Raw genomic sequence first — 13,867 nt, 5'->3', positions numbered from 1 at the left:
TTAGATGGAAAGTAGGAGCTCCTATTTTTAGAAGGAATCAAGTATTATCCTCGTCGTTAAATATTTTTTATTTTTTTTCAAAAGGAAAAGGAAAAGTGAAATTTGTGGATAAACAACTTTGATTTTGTTGAACCAGAAATAAATATTTCTTCACAAAAATTAGTACAAGTTGACAATATGCAGCACGTGTTGGGGACTTCATGTTGTAATTCACTCACTGATATGATGAAGCACAACTTGGTTGAAAATCTTGAGATAATGTCCCCTCGCCGTTGTTGCCGTTGTTGCCCCCAACCACCAAAAGTATGAAAATCCAAGATCCCCACCAAAGATTAATGCAACCACTCCAAGTCCCACCTTTCTGCTTCTATTACTGGTATGGGAGTGTGTACAGTTGCCATACTTTATACTTCTGGGTTATTTTATAAAGATTGCTTCTACAAAAAAAATCAATTAAAAATAAAGTCGTTTAGTTATTGAACTGTATAAAAATAGATACACGAAATTGACAAAAGCATTACGAACTATCTATGTATTTGCTATAATAAATTGACTAAACGATCTTAGTTTATTTTTTTATTTTTTGACAAAGATGATATTTACAGAGTGATTCATAATGTAAATGGTTATGATTATAAGCAGTGGCGGAGCCAGGATTTTAGGTGAGGAGGGGCCTCACATAAATGTGAAAAAAATTAAATAATGCATGCTTGGAGTTGTGAGCTAATTATTTTTGAGGCTCTAAATGTTTTTTCTATGTCGAAGTTAACCTTCCATTCTCAAGTCAATGAAAAATGCTAGGGATACTATATTTTTGGACCATATTTTAGAAACCACATAATGTGACCCCGTTGATGATTGGATTCCTTATTTGGTTATTTAAAGAAGTAGTCCAACCATTAAGTACTATACAATTATGTGGTCACAAAATATGGCTCAAGTAGAAGCTATCTATAGCATCACTCCCAGTCAATATAGAATAGATTGGGAATTTTCGAACAAAAAATGAGAATTATGGATTGGGAATTTGGTGAACAAAATATATGAAATTTTAAAAATTTAGTAAAAAGTTAAAGAGAGCAAAGATAAAATATATAAAATTTCAAGAAGTGGAGAAGGAGAAACTCAAAGTTTATTATTCTTTAGTTGGCAATGTAAAAGAATATTTTTTTGATAAAACTAAACTAGACTTTAGATTTTAATTTTAAGAGCTATTGATTTGTTTATAAAATAAGATTGTAAATTTATTTTTAGGACGAGTGTTGTTGGGATTCAAAAGAAAAAGAGACTTCTTATTTTAACTATTAGTGAATAGCAATTAAGAGTTTTGTGTAAACTAAAAGAAGTATAATATTAAGTTTATCCAAATATAATACATAATTATTTAGAAAGGTTAGTTGGGGGATACTTAGTGAGGGTAGGCCTTGGCCTATGGTGGCCTTAGAGTGCCTCTGCCCCTGATTATAAGCATAAAACCATGTGATTCGAACTCAAAGAGTTTTGAGTAAAAGTTTTTACTCATTCTTAAGTAGCCAAATATTTTTCATATGTGACATATATAGAACTGCAAACTCAATTATGCATTGTCATGCTAAAGTGAGTCGTGGGTTCCTCTGCACCTAAGTTCAAGTTCTTCTTTTCATAATTAGAATTGCAAACTTGATTATACATTGTCATGTAGTTTAAATTTTTTAAATGGGATTTTTGTACTCTCATTTTCACCTCTTACACTTCTCTTTTTCACATCTTACTCATTTCCACTACTGTGATAAAGGGCCACTTGCAACTCCAGCTGTTCTTAAATTGACATTTTTTTCAAATTTTAATTCATGTTCATAGCTTGCGTACGTCAACAAGTTAATTTAAGCATCCACATTCCACACGTAGATGTATGTATTAACAAAATATTTTTTTTATCAAATTATTAAAATATTAATGTCAATTTTCGAATTTTCTTCAATGTATATGACTACTAGAATGTTCTTTGCGGCAGCACTTCATTTACTTGTCGGTTGAGAAAACCAAAAAATGTTTTGATAATTATTAAATTATACGTGTAAAAATATAAATAATTAAAAAATGGAAGCGTAGCGTGTATTACTTTTATTATTTTCTTTTTTAATTTAAAATGTCGAAAAGTCAGAACACATTGCCGGTTGCTTGCATTGGCTGCCAAAATAAAATGATTGTGGTGGCTGCGCATGGAAAATAACTCAAGAAAACAAAAGAAAAAGAAGGGTGGTGATAAATGATAAATACAAAATTAAAATATGGTTTTGGAGAATTTTTTGTTTAGAAGAATAATTAAACTGAAAAAGACACATCTAAAAAAAATTAAATTTGGAGAAATATCTCCTTTTTTTTTAACGATCGAATTGTTAGTTTGTAGAATGGAGGAGGACTTCTAAAATCGAATTCGCATGAAATGCATTAATACAATTATTTTTCGCCGTTGCGTTAAAACGTCGTCTGCTACACAATTGATGATGATAACCAAATCAGAGTGGGCTTTGTCTATCGCGGTTCCCTTGTCACTGCACGTCATAAAGCTGAGTGTTACATGCCATGTATTTTTAGAAAGAGGAGCCACTAATATTGTGGTCTAGTACTATTCTTCTTCACTTGTAAGTGAGAAGTTTTAAGTTCGATTCTCATTAAAAAGTGAATTTGAACCACATTATTGCTAGTTTATTGTAAGGCTAAGCCCACCCTCTTCCCTTAGTGTAAATAATATAATTTGTTCAAAAAAAAAAGGAAGAGGATTCTTCTCTCCCATCCTCATCTCTCTCTCATTTTTTTCTTCTCCTACTTAAATGATTACGATTAAATCACGTCATCATATTATATTGAATTTTTAATAGAGAAAAAAAAACAAAAAGCAAAGTGAGAGGAGAGGGAGGAGCATGAAGCGAAGGAAAATAAGAAGCGTGATAATCCTACTGTATTGTCTATACAAGTTTGTCATATGATCAAAACCTAGCTACTTCGTGGTCATTTGTTGTGTTTTACTTTTATTTTTATGATACATGTAAATTTTCTCTTCATTATATTTAGCAACGACAAAATGCCCTTTTCTCTTTAGATAGAAGCAATATTGGGGATCCAAGATCTAAACCCATAACTCAAATACAAAAATAAATACGCTTAATTACTTGAATTACAAATATTTTACGATTAAACTGTTTAATCACTTGAGTTACAAATATTTTACGATTAAACGAGGATTTAGAAGTGTTTAAGCAAAGTGGTAGTTTGCCATTACATGGACTCTTGTGTCTATGGAGACTAATGTTTTTGTTGCGTTGGGGGGTGGTCTTGATCCTAGATGCCGGCCTCCAAGGAGATCAAATTTCGTGCATCCAAAATGAGTGTGATTTGCCGTGATTACTGACTAAAATAATTAATTTTATGACAATAAAATTATAAAAAAAAAACAGAATTTTATAAACAGGTGTCCGTCAGCGGAGAGATCACACTTGGTGCGATGGCAAGTGCCTTCGCCCATGAGCAGTAGGTCTCGGGTTCGAGACTTGGGAGCAGCCTCTCCATAAACGGGGGTAAGGCTAGCCGACATTCACCTCTCCCAAACCCTGCGTAAAGCGAGAACCTTGTGCACTGGGTACGATCTTTTTTGGATGTCCGTCAGCGATTGAAACCACATAAGGACTAGTCTATTTTGTGTGCAGAAGAAGATTTGATCTCGTGTTAAAGGGCAACGAAAAGATCCCAAACATCCATCTGTCTCAAATTTCACTTTGGAGCAAATTTGCAATTTGGACATAACTAAACCAAATAATATCTCGAAAATAAAATATGTAAATTTTATTTTCTGCTCCGTGGACTTTCCGCTTGAAGTTGAGGATAGCACCGCACGAAACCACCAAGAAAAAAACCCAATCGGTTTCTGAGAGCAGAGCACAAAACCAAGCAAACAACTCCACCTGCAGTACGAAACAACACAGAAAAACAGAGAGTTTTAGAGAGAGAGAGAAAAAAACAGAGGATTCTAGAGAGAGAGAGAGAAACAGAGGAAAAAGCTGCTTGCTTGATTGCTCGATATTACTATCAATGACCGCCAAAACCCAAGACTCGAACAGGGTCGCAGTTTCAGCTCCGCCGCCACAGAAGCAGCCACAAAGACCAGTGATAACACTCCCGCCGCGGCCGTCCGCTGAGGCCCTTTTCAGCGGCGGATCTGGGGCGAGCCCGGGTCCCATGACTCTTGTCTCGAGCTTCTTCGAGAACTACCCTGAGTCGGATTTCAGGTCCTTCTCTCAGCTCCTCGCCGGAGCCATGGGCTCGCCGGTGGGGTCCACAAGGGGGATGAACTTTTTTAGCGATAGCCCAGCTGATGGTTTGGGAAAATCAGGCGGAGGTTCCGAATATGGCGGGGAGGGCAGTTCTGGGTTTAAGCAGAGTAGGCCGATGAGTTTGGCGGTGGCTCGGCCGCCATTGTTTACTGTCCCGCCGGGACTCAGCCCCTCTGGGTTGCTTAACTCGCCTGGCTTCTATTCACCTCAGGTAAATTTTGTTTAATCTCTACGAAATTTACTGTCACTGTTGGGTTGGTAAAAGCTGAAAGCTGCTTTCTTTTGTGTTAAGTATTAAGAAATGATGAATTTCTTCACAAAATTGTATGTAACGGAAGTTTGATTTCTTCAAAAAACATAAATTTTGTTGCCTATTCTATTCACCAAAGTTGTGTAAAGATGTTGCTTTTTTAGGCGCAACTATATTAGTGCTTCCTGTGCTTGTGAGTGCTGAAAATATATGGCTTGTTTAGAAGCGCTTTCAAAATGATAAAAGCACTTTTGGGGAAGATGTTTTTGGGTTCTAAAAGCACATAAAGTGCTTCCTACTTGAAGCACCAGTTACGTGCTCCTTGTAGGAAGCACTTCAAGTGCTTTTCTAGGTTTCATGTGTTTTTCTAGGTTTCATTTGCATTTTTAGTAAGGATTGATCCCAAAAAGATTTTCACCAAAAGTAGTTTCAGCCTTTTTAAAAGCACTTCCAAACGAGCCCATATAGTTTTGATTTTTCGATTGCTAATCATGTTCATTCTTGTAATGTGGTTATAATTCCTGATTAATGCTTCTTGTGATTGTACTTTTGTTAAAAGCTTCTCAAATCTGGTTAAACATATCAATATATTGATGCGTTCTTGTGACAGACCATATGGAACTAGACTTGTGTTGGTGTTATTCTGTATTGTCTTTCTACATGATACAATATGATTTCCGAAGGTCGGTGACTTGAATTAGCATCCGGTTTTCATGTATGTTTTCTTCATATCGTTGCAGAGTCCGTTTGGAATGTCACACCAGCAGGCCTTGGCACAGGTTACTGCTCAAGCTGCATTAGCCCAATCTCGTGTGTACATGCAACCTGATTACCAACCTTCTTCAGTAGCAGCCCCGACAGAGCCACAGGCATGCCAACCATCTTTAATGCCCGAGGAAGCTTCTCGGCAGCTTACATTGCCCTCAACATCTGATACTAAAAGTTATGTGAGGCAATCCTCAGAGGCATCTCATTCTGATGGGAAATACCAACCTTCATCCACTGGTAGGCCTGCGGACGATAGCTACAACTGGCGGAAATATGGGCAGAAGCTGGTTAAGGGCAGTGAATTTCCTCGAAGCTACTACAAGTGCACACATATGAATTGCCCTGTCAAAAAGAAAGTCGAGCGTATTCCTAGTGGCGAAATAACTGAGATTATCTACAAAGGTCAGCATAACCATGAAGTCCCTCAACCGAGTAAACGCCCAAAAGATGGTGATCTGAATGGGCCTAAGCCTGAAAACGGATTACAAAGAAGGGTAGGAGATTCAAATAGGTTGAGTGAAAATGTAGCTTCTCAATCACAACCTGAAAGGGATCAGGAATCTACTGAAGCTGCTTCTGGACAGTTACCAGGGGGAATTGACAATGAAGAGTTGGGCGATGGGGAAACTAGAGAAGAGGGAGATGCTGATGAACCAAATGCAAAGAGAAGGTATTTTTCAAGACATTTTGCATAAAATCATAGTATATTGTTTACCTTTCTTTCTTCTTAATATGAAAGTATCCTTGTAAATGAGCGCAGGAACATAGACGTTGGCACATCTGAGGTAGGTTTGGCACACAAGATGGTCACAGAACCAAAAATCATTGTGCAGACAAGGAGTGAAGTTGATCTTCTCGATGATGGCTATAGGTGGCGCAAGTACGGGCAAAAGGTGGTCAAAGGGAATCCTCATCCAAGGTGGTAACTTCCTCCATATAAATATTTCTTATTTTCAGTTTTATGGATCGCATTATATGCAAAGGCAAGCAGGTTGTTCTCTCTACATTGTTTCTTACATGTTAATACTCACTATTAATGAAGTAATAGGCTTGCATCTTTCTCGGCCGAGTTAAAATGGGTAATAAATTATTCCGAGAATTCTTTGCACATTATTTGATTGATGGAGGTGAAATCAAGAACTATTAGATGATATATAGAGTTGGATTGGGGAAAATCTTTAGGGATTGGGATGAATTCAGGATTACTTATGCTCCGATTGATTGAGAAACAACTACTTTCTGATCTTAGAGCGTCACATCCTTAGCATACATTTAAGCAATATGTGAACAATTTAATTCTAATGTTTTTGTTTCCACTGGAGAAATGATTTCCTTTTTGTGAGCTTGTTATCTGATACAAACTTGTTAACAGGAGCTATTACAAATGCACGTTTGCGGGGTGCAATGTCCGTAAGCATGTTGAGAGAGCTTCCACTGACGCTGAAGCTGTCATCACTACATATGAAGGCAAACACAACCATGATGTTCCAGCAGCAAGAAACAGCAGCCACAGCACGGCCAATAATAGTGCATCACTGTTAAAACCACCCGCGTCCAGGGCTCCTCAGCATACCCTACAGAAGGGCAGAGAATATGGAAACAATGTTCAGAGACCGGTACTTCTTCAGCTAAAAGAAGAACAAATAGTTGTTTAAGTGCTTCGGTGAAATCCGTTATGCAAGTAAAGGTCAGTAGTCAAGTCCAACAACTAACACGATGCAAAATGAACGAATACGGAGAATAAAGAAAGGAAAGGTTTTTAGCGTGGTGAATGTCACTGGTGTGTGATCTTTGTTGATATGCATTGCTGCACATGTAGATGGTTTATAGGTTTGGCTTCATAGGCCCGACATTATTTGTAAATTCGAATACAGAAATAGGGTCGTATATGTGTAGAATTACGTCACGCTGAAATGCGAATATACAAGTATACAACTGATGTATAAATGTGCTTTAAATCTACCCTGCTTTTTTCAATTATTTCCGTCGACGTCTTTTTTTTTCTTTTTCGTTATATTTCTCACATGTAAGCTCGTGTGCCATTCATGAGATAGCAAATGTGAGACATCCGTTTCATGAGACAAGTAAAGGTAAGTTCTTAGGCTGTTTTTTGACCGGCACAAAGCGTAGCTACCTGGCTTTTGAGATGTTCACACTTTTTGGTGCGTGCTTTTGCGGGTTGTTTTGTGAGTGGCACAAAAGCAGCCAAAACTAGTTGACGCAGGACAACTGATCTGCCGTTTGGGAGATTGTTTGTATTTTGACTGCGAAAATACATCCAACATATTTCTGATAACTTTTTTTTTTTTTTTTTGACAATAGCACGTAAGCCCCAAAGAAAAAGAAGAAGATTACATAAGAATATCACGAGGTCACAAGAAATCATTTATATCTGCAACTAGCAATTGATAACAAGGAGGAGCTAGCTAAAAAAAATTTCAAACCCAAACAGTCAAATCATCAGCAACAAAATTCTTTACATAGTAAATATGACGAATTTCACAAAATCAACTTTGGCGTATAAAAGCACCACAATTCAATGCTAAACTTTTCAGGGTGGTTATCCACTTTTGCATTTAGAATCAATTGTATTGCAAGTGCAGGATTCGATTCCACTATAATCTTATTAAATCATTTATTCCACACAAGTTGCAACCTAATAAAAACACTCCAAACTTTACCACATAGAATCTACCTCGACTAAGATTAGCACAAAAAACCGGAGGCCCATGCCCCTGACGAGATTCTGAGGACACCGCCAACACTAATGAATTGACCACCCCCTTGCGACATCCATCAACATTAAGCTTTACCCATCCCTTAGGAGGAGGTTCTCAATGAAGAAAAACATGTGTTAGAAGGGGATTTATAGAGAAACCATATTCGCCTAAACCAATTTTTTAGGGAGAACAAAATCTTGCTAAAAAATACTTTTGTTTCGCTAGTGCCACAAGAACTAGGAAGTGACACAAAATAAGTCTCCATTCCAAATTGTCCAAGACTAATATTTTGAAAGAGATTCTTTTACATATAAACTTAGGGGTGTGATATCCACACACCCCATTTTACTTCTCACACACCATTTTAATTTTCGGCCGTCTGATCGGATGAATTGAAGAAGATCAACGGACAGAAATTATCAAGGGGTATGTGAGAAGTAAAATGGGATGTGTGGATAGCACACCCTTAAACTTATCTAACGAGCTACCAATACTATCCACATGAATATTGATACTTAGTACTTACCCCCAATTTTCCGATAACTTGTGGGTTGGTTTCAATTGTTTGGTAGCCCGTCCAAAATAATAAAAAACTGAAACTCACGATAATTTGAATCAATTAGTTATTTGATCAAATTTGCTTAGTTTCCCAACTCATAAAATCCAGCACGACTAATAATATACACCCTGCTTCTGGGTATAATCATACGTAGCATTGGGGCTGTTGGGCAGTTTGCCTGCAATCTCCATCACCACCCTCACCTCCCCATTTCATACAACATCACTCATCCCACAACTCACTTTCTCTCTCTAAAGTTTCTTAGGCAACATGCTATTGGAACAACTAAATGTGTTTTCTGACAATTCAAAACGTTTCTGACTATGTTTGTTAGAAAAATTCAAAAGCATTTACGTACTATGGAAATATTCTCTGGAGAGGCACCTCGAAAATACTTTCAAGTGCTTTTTTAAAAAACACTTTTAAGTAAGCACTTGTGTGCGAAAGTACTTCCTACTAGTTTCGCTCTCTAAACTTTCCTTCTCTCTTCCCTGTCACTGTGCGACCGACAGTCCATTTTCCAACCAGACACTAAACACCGTGAAAGCATGAAAGCAACAAACAAACAACGGTTACATTCTTAAATTTCCCACCTTTTCCTCTTTTCCCAAATCACAAACCCCAAAAATAAAAGCAAAACACAAAAACCAGAGAAAAATTATCAAGAAAAACAGGGACCCACGTACGCAAATCACTGTCGATAAAAAAAACATTGTAAAAACGATGTTGTTGTTGCTTCCTCTGTTTCCGGACCGTTAGTCACGACATCCTCATAATCCCCCCGCACATCTCGCAAAAACCGAGGAGGGAGGACGACCGGCTCATTGGGACAGCCACCCAAATATGGCCGCCTCTGTTTTCTCAATTTTTTTGGCATCGAGAAAATGACTTCCTTAATGCTGTAGGGGTGCCCTTCCCTTCCCCCTTATCGACCCATCTCCCGATCTCCGCCGTTCGATCCCTCGGCGATCTCCCCCCACATTCTCCGATCGATCGATGCTGGCGGGATTTGGTGGTGGCGATAAATGGGTTGCATCAGCTCCAAGCGGGCGGCTGCCTCGGCGTCTCCTTGTTACGAGTACTCGGCCGCCGTCGCCGGCAATGGCTCCGTCCTCCTCGAGCCCTCTTCGTCCTCCTTAAAAAAGAACAACTCCGCCTCCGCTGCCAGCAACAGCAACAACGTTAGCCGATCCAAATCCAAACCAAAGTCCAAATCGAACTCTTCGGAATTTAAGAAGAGTGGTAGCAAGAGGGAACCACAGAATCAGAATCATCGTCCGGGCGACGTGTCGGAGGATCGGAGTGTCGTTGGCGGCAGACAGTCGAAGAAGAGCAGGAAGGAGAAGGAGGGGTCTTATCACAGCCATAATAGTCACAATGGCGGGAAAGGTAGTGCCTTTAGCTTCAGATTGGGTTTTTCAAGTCGTTCTTCTTTGGAGGCTGAGCAAGTCTCCGCCGGCTGGCCCTCTTGGCTCAGCGCCGCCGCCGGCGAGGCCATATACGGGTGGATCCCCCTCAAAGCTGATGCTTATGAGAAGTTGGAAAAGGTACATTTTGATTGATCACCTTCCCATTTTGCAGTAGTTTTAATGACATTATTAATTAATCACTAATAAATGCTAATGCGATGTTTATTACGTATAATATTCACATTTTAGATTCCATCACGCAGATGTTTTCCTTCATCCATGTTGGTTTTGATTTTGTCTGATACGAGCGATATACTATTTTAAACTAATCTAAATCGTGAGGTGATAAATTGAATTCGGAGTGAATAAGAGGATCACGTATGCACTATTGTCATTATGACTACGCCCACGTCCACACTTTTGGTTTTGATTCTTTTAAGTAAAACATATTTGCTTACTTTCTTCTCTGTCGTGCCCCAACTTCAAGTTTCTCGAGAGTGCGAAGTACGAGTGGAAAATGTATCCTCCTATCGAAAAATGTGTTTGTTCTAGTTGAAAGTGCACATCTTTAGTTTGTTTAAATGTGCAAGCCTTCAAGAATCTTGTACTGGGATTTTGGTTCTTGATGTAATTCAATGTTAGTTTCTAATGGTTTGCGCTACATTGTTCTAGATTTTGAATTTGCTTACAGTTCATTGATTTTTTACATTAGTTCATTTCGAATGCGTGCAGATTGGACAAGGTACGTACAGCAGTGTGTTCCGAGCAAAGGAAGTGGAAACTGGGAGGATTGTTGCACTCAAGAAAGTACGTTTTGACAATTTTCAACCGGAGAGTATTAGGTTTATGGCTAGAGAGATCATGATTCTTCGCAGGCTTGATCATCCAAACATCATGAAACTGGACGGAATAATAACATCTCGATCATCAAATAGCATATACCTTGTATTCGAGTACATGGAGCATGATCTTGCAGGACTTGTAGCTAGTTCCGAGATCAAATTCACTGATATGCAGGTTAGTTTCTTGGCTAACAAGTTTTGCTGAACCGTATGAACGTTGCCATATAAGTTTGGTTGGTCTTTCTTCTGTGTAGATTAAATGTTATATGAGGCAGCTATTTTCCGCAGTCGAGCACTGTCACTTAAGAGGTATTATGCATAGAGACATCAAAGCCTCCAATATTTTGGTAAACAACGAAGGGATTCTAAAGTTGGGAGATTTTGGATTGGCGAATGTCATTAACTCAAAGAGCAAGCGACCGCTGACCAGTCGGGTGGTGACCTTGTGGTACCGTCCTCCTGAACTTTTGATGGGGGCAACTGAGTATGGAGTTTCGGTGGATCTCTGGAGCGTGGGCTGCGTATTTGCAGAACTGTTTCTAGGAAAGACTCTCCTTAAAGGAAGAACTGAGGTGATTACAACGTTAATGTCCAACGCTAAAAGTTTCTCTAATTATGGATTTTAATACAATCCTCATTAGCAATATGGGATTTAGAATTCGTAATGAAGTTAATAGCTCCCCTCTCGTTTTACAGGTCGAACAATTGCACAAAATTTTCAAGCTTTGTGGTTCGCCGCCTGAAGAATACTGGAAAACGTCAAAACTTCCTCACGCAACTATGTTTAAACCGCAGTACAACTACGAAAGTTCTCTTAAGGAGAGGTGTAAAGAGTTTCCAACTACTGCACTAGACATGTTAGAGAATCTCCTTTCCGTAGAACCTTACAAGCGCGGGACTGCCTCCTCTGCCTTAATGTCCGAGGTAAAATTCCATGAAAATACTCTCGAAACTTGTGATGGCAAAATACTTTCAGCAGTGTTTGAAGAGAGTTCCTAAGAGTATAAAACTTCTGCCTTTGCTGATTTACTTGTTTATCGTGGCCTCTGTTCTTCCAGTACTTCAAAACTAAGCCTTATGCCTGCGATCCGTCACATTTGCCAAAGTATCCTCCTACCAAAGAAATGGATGCTAAAAATCGGGAGGAATCACAAAGGTAAAATTCTTCGTTTAAACTAAGGTCGTAGTTCAGATGTCTGTGGGACTCTGCAGGTGTTTTCCCATTTCTAATTGCGATGTTTACGTAGAACTGATTACAAATGTAATCCTTGTAGATTAAGAGCACGCTTTAATGTTTACGTAGGCATAATTAGACGGCTGTATTACATTTTTCAGGAAAAGACCTGGTATTCGAGCACGAGAGACAACAAGGAAACCAAGGAGAGTCCGTAAGGCCTTGCACGAGTCAAATGGTTCCGCTAAAGTGGCACCAAAAGAGGTCTTTCTCTATCTCTTATTGCTTGCCTGTGCGTGCGTGTGTTTTTGTGTAATGGAAGCTAGAAGCAAGAAGCAAGCTAGTTCTAACTGAGTGATTTATCCTTCGACTGTGCAGGATGGGCAAGACGATCATACTCAATCTGCTCGTCGAATCAATGGTGGTAACCCGTTTATCCCAAAGGCGAAAGGAGGGCTTCTGCGCCGAGAGTCTAATCTAAAACCGCAATTTGATACAGTTTCGGAGAATTGCGAGTTGAATGCAGCACAAGGATACAGTACATTGTCTTCCGTACAAACCTCAGCAGCAAGCGGCTTTGCATGGGCAAAAAGGGGAACAGAGGATGGTACTAAATCTGCAGTTTCAGATGGCTCGAAAAGCCAGTTCAGTGCCCTCGATGCAAACTTCGCAAAGAGTACATTTGACCTAAAACAAGGATACAGAACTGGCAAGACTGCGATACGAAAGCTTAGAACTTTCGACACGTCTGAACTTGCTAGTACAGGAGAGCCAGACGATACAGGAAACGACATGGTAAGGACAAAGAACGCAACCATCGTCTTTGACACAGTTGATCCAAATGCTTTACACTTAATCACTACGACTTATCCTTCAACAATGTTATAGGATTCCGTTGTGGAAGAGAACCGTGCCATTGAGTTTTCCGGACCCCTACTTTCCCAACAGTGTGGAATCGACGAACACTTGCAAAGGAACGAAAGCCATATACGCCATGTATCTCGAAGATCAAGGTTCGAAAGAGGTATGCGCGCGAATCTTAATCCAAATGGAGCATAAATTATCGTGTTATTATACATATACCATATTAACTACTCGTCACATCGCTCATCGCTTATGTTACAGAGGTAGAACCCCAACCTTTACAGGTGACCATATGAGACAGTGATCCGTAAACTTGGTACAAATATTTGTATTATACACGACAATGGCAAAGGCGATTACGTGTGATGAATCGAACTTAATTTCCTCAAGAGAAACGATGCAAGAGCAGGCAATGCTTGTTGAATCAAGCCATCAAGTATTGGAGCTCAGAAGACATTTTTCTCTTGCCACATTATTTCATGAGTCGCGTACACTCTGCGCCCTAAATCAAAGAAAATCGAAGTTCTTTATACAAATTTGTGCAACACCACCATCGGGCATTTTTAGTGAATATCTTGGCAACCCCAATCAAATTTTTCACAAAAGCGAGAACTCTGAGGCTTGAACAGTTTGCCACTTCCATTTTTCAAGTGCTGCAGATTTTTTTTTTCTTGAATTATTTGATGGGCATCATGAAATTTCATTTATTTAAATGCAAATATAGTATTATGTTAAAGTCTACAAACAACTATTCTGTTTTATCTGTTTGATTAACGATGTGATATCTCTAAATTACTCTTGATTCACAATATCTTAACCAAAGTGAATGCAAAGAAATAGTGATAATATCGTAACTAATTGACCTAACTCACGTCTGCAGCTCGTTTGTCCAATGGAATTGTTGGTTGCTTGTATATCGCTTCTTTGAGTACTATGCTATCGTGCTTTTCATATTATCAAAAATTCAAATC

General features: G+C 38.9%; 2 protein-coding genes across 2 annotated transcripts; both read left to right on the top strand.

The window, feature by feature from the left end:
* Window positions 1-3,758: 3,758 nt before the first annotated feature.
* Window positions 3,759-7,308, top strand: LOC103404472 (probable WRKY transcription factor 3). The gene is made up of 4 exons (XM_008343388.4): window positions 3,759-4,521; window positions 5,301-5,998; window positions 6,089-6,247; window positions 6,701-7,308. Exons 1-4 carry the CDS (start codon window positions 4,069-4,071, stop codon window positions 6,981-6,983), a joined length of 1,593 nt encoding a protein of 530 aa, XP_008341610.3. The 5' UTR covers window positions 3,759-4,068; the 3' UTR covers window positions 6,984-7,308.
* Window positions 7,309-9,035: 1,727 nt separating this feature from the next.
* Window positions 9,036-13,632, top strand: LOC103404473 (cyclin-dependent kinase C-2 C). Its single transcript, XM_008343389.4, has 9 exons — window positions 9,036-10,154; window positions 10,749-11,033; window positions 11,113-11,430; window positions 11,555-11,782; window positions 11,917-12,014; window positions 12,194-12,296; window positions 12,411-12,827; window positions 12,921-13,056; window positions 13,158-13,632. The coding sequence occupies exons 1-9, from the start codon at window positions 9,633-9,635 to the stop codon at window positions 13,190-13,192; spliced, it is 2,142 nt and encodes a 713-aa protein (XP_008341611.2). The 5' UTR covers window positions 9,036-9,632; the 3' UTR covers window positions 13,193-13,632.
* Window positions 13,633-13,867: the final 235 nt, after the last annotated feature.

Source organism: Malus domestica, chromosome 17 (assembly GCF_042453785.1).
Source record: "Malus domestica chromosome 17, GDT2T_hap1".
Taxonomy (NCBI): Eukaryota; Viridiplantae; Streptophyta; class Magnoliopsida; order Rosales; family Rosaceae; genus Malus; species Malus domestica.
Note: the sequence above shows the minus strand (reverse complement) of the source record. Positions and strands in the feature narration are given on the sequence as shown.

Excerpts from the sequence above, each read along its gene's own strand:
- LOC103404472 (XM_008343388.4), top strand. The coding sequence starts at position 4,069 with ATGACCGCCAAAACCCAAGACTCGAACAGGGTCGCAGTTTCAGCTCCG. Across the intron at positions 5,999-6,088 it reads GAACCAAATGCAAAGAGAAG|GAACATAGACGTTGGCACAT; the intron begins GTATTTTTCAAG and ends AAATGAGCGCAG. Across the intron at positions 6,248-6,700 it reads AAAGGGAATCCTCATCCAAG|GAGCTATTACAAATGCACGT; the intron begins GTGGTAACTTCC and ends ACTTGTTAACAG.
- LOC103404473 (XM_008343389.4), top strand. The coding sequence starts at position 9,633 with ATGGGTTGCATCAGCTCCAAGCGGGCGGCTGCCTCGGCGTCTCCTTGT. Across the intron at positions 10,155-10,748 it reads CTTATGAGAAGTTGGAAAAG|ATTGGACAAGGTACGTACAG; the intron begins GTACATTTTGAT and ends GAATGCGTGCAG. Across the intron at positions 12,828-12,920 it reads ACGATACAGGAAACGACATG|GATTCCGTTGTGGAAGAGAA; the intron begins GTAAGGACAAAG and ends ACAATGTTATAG.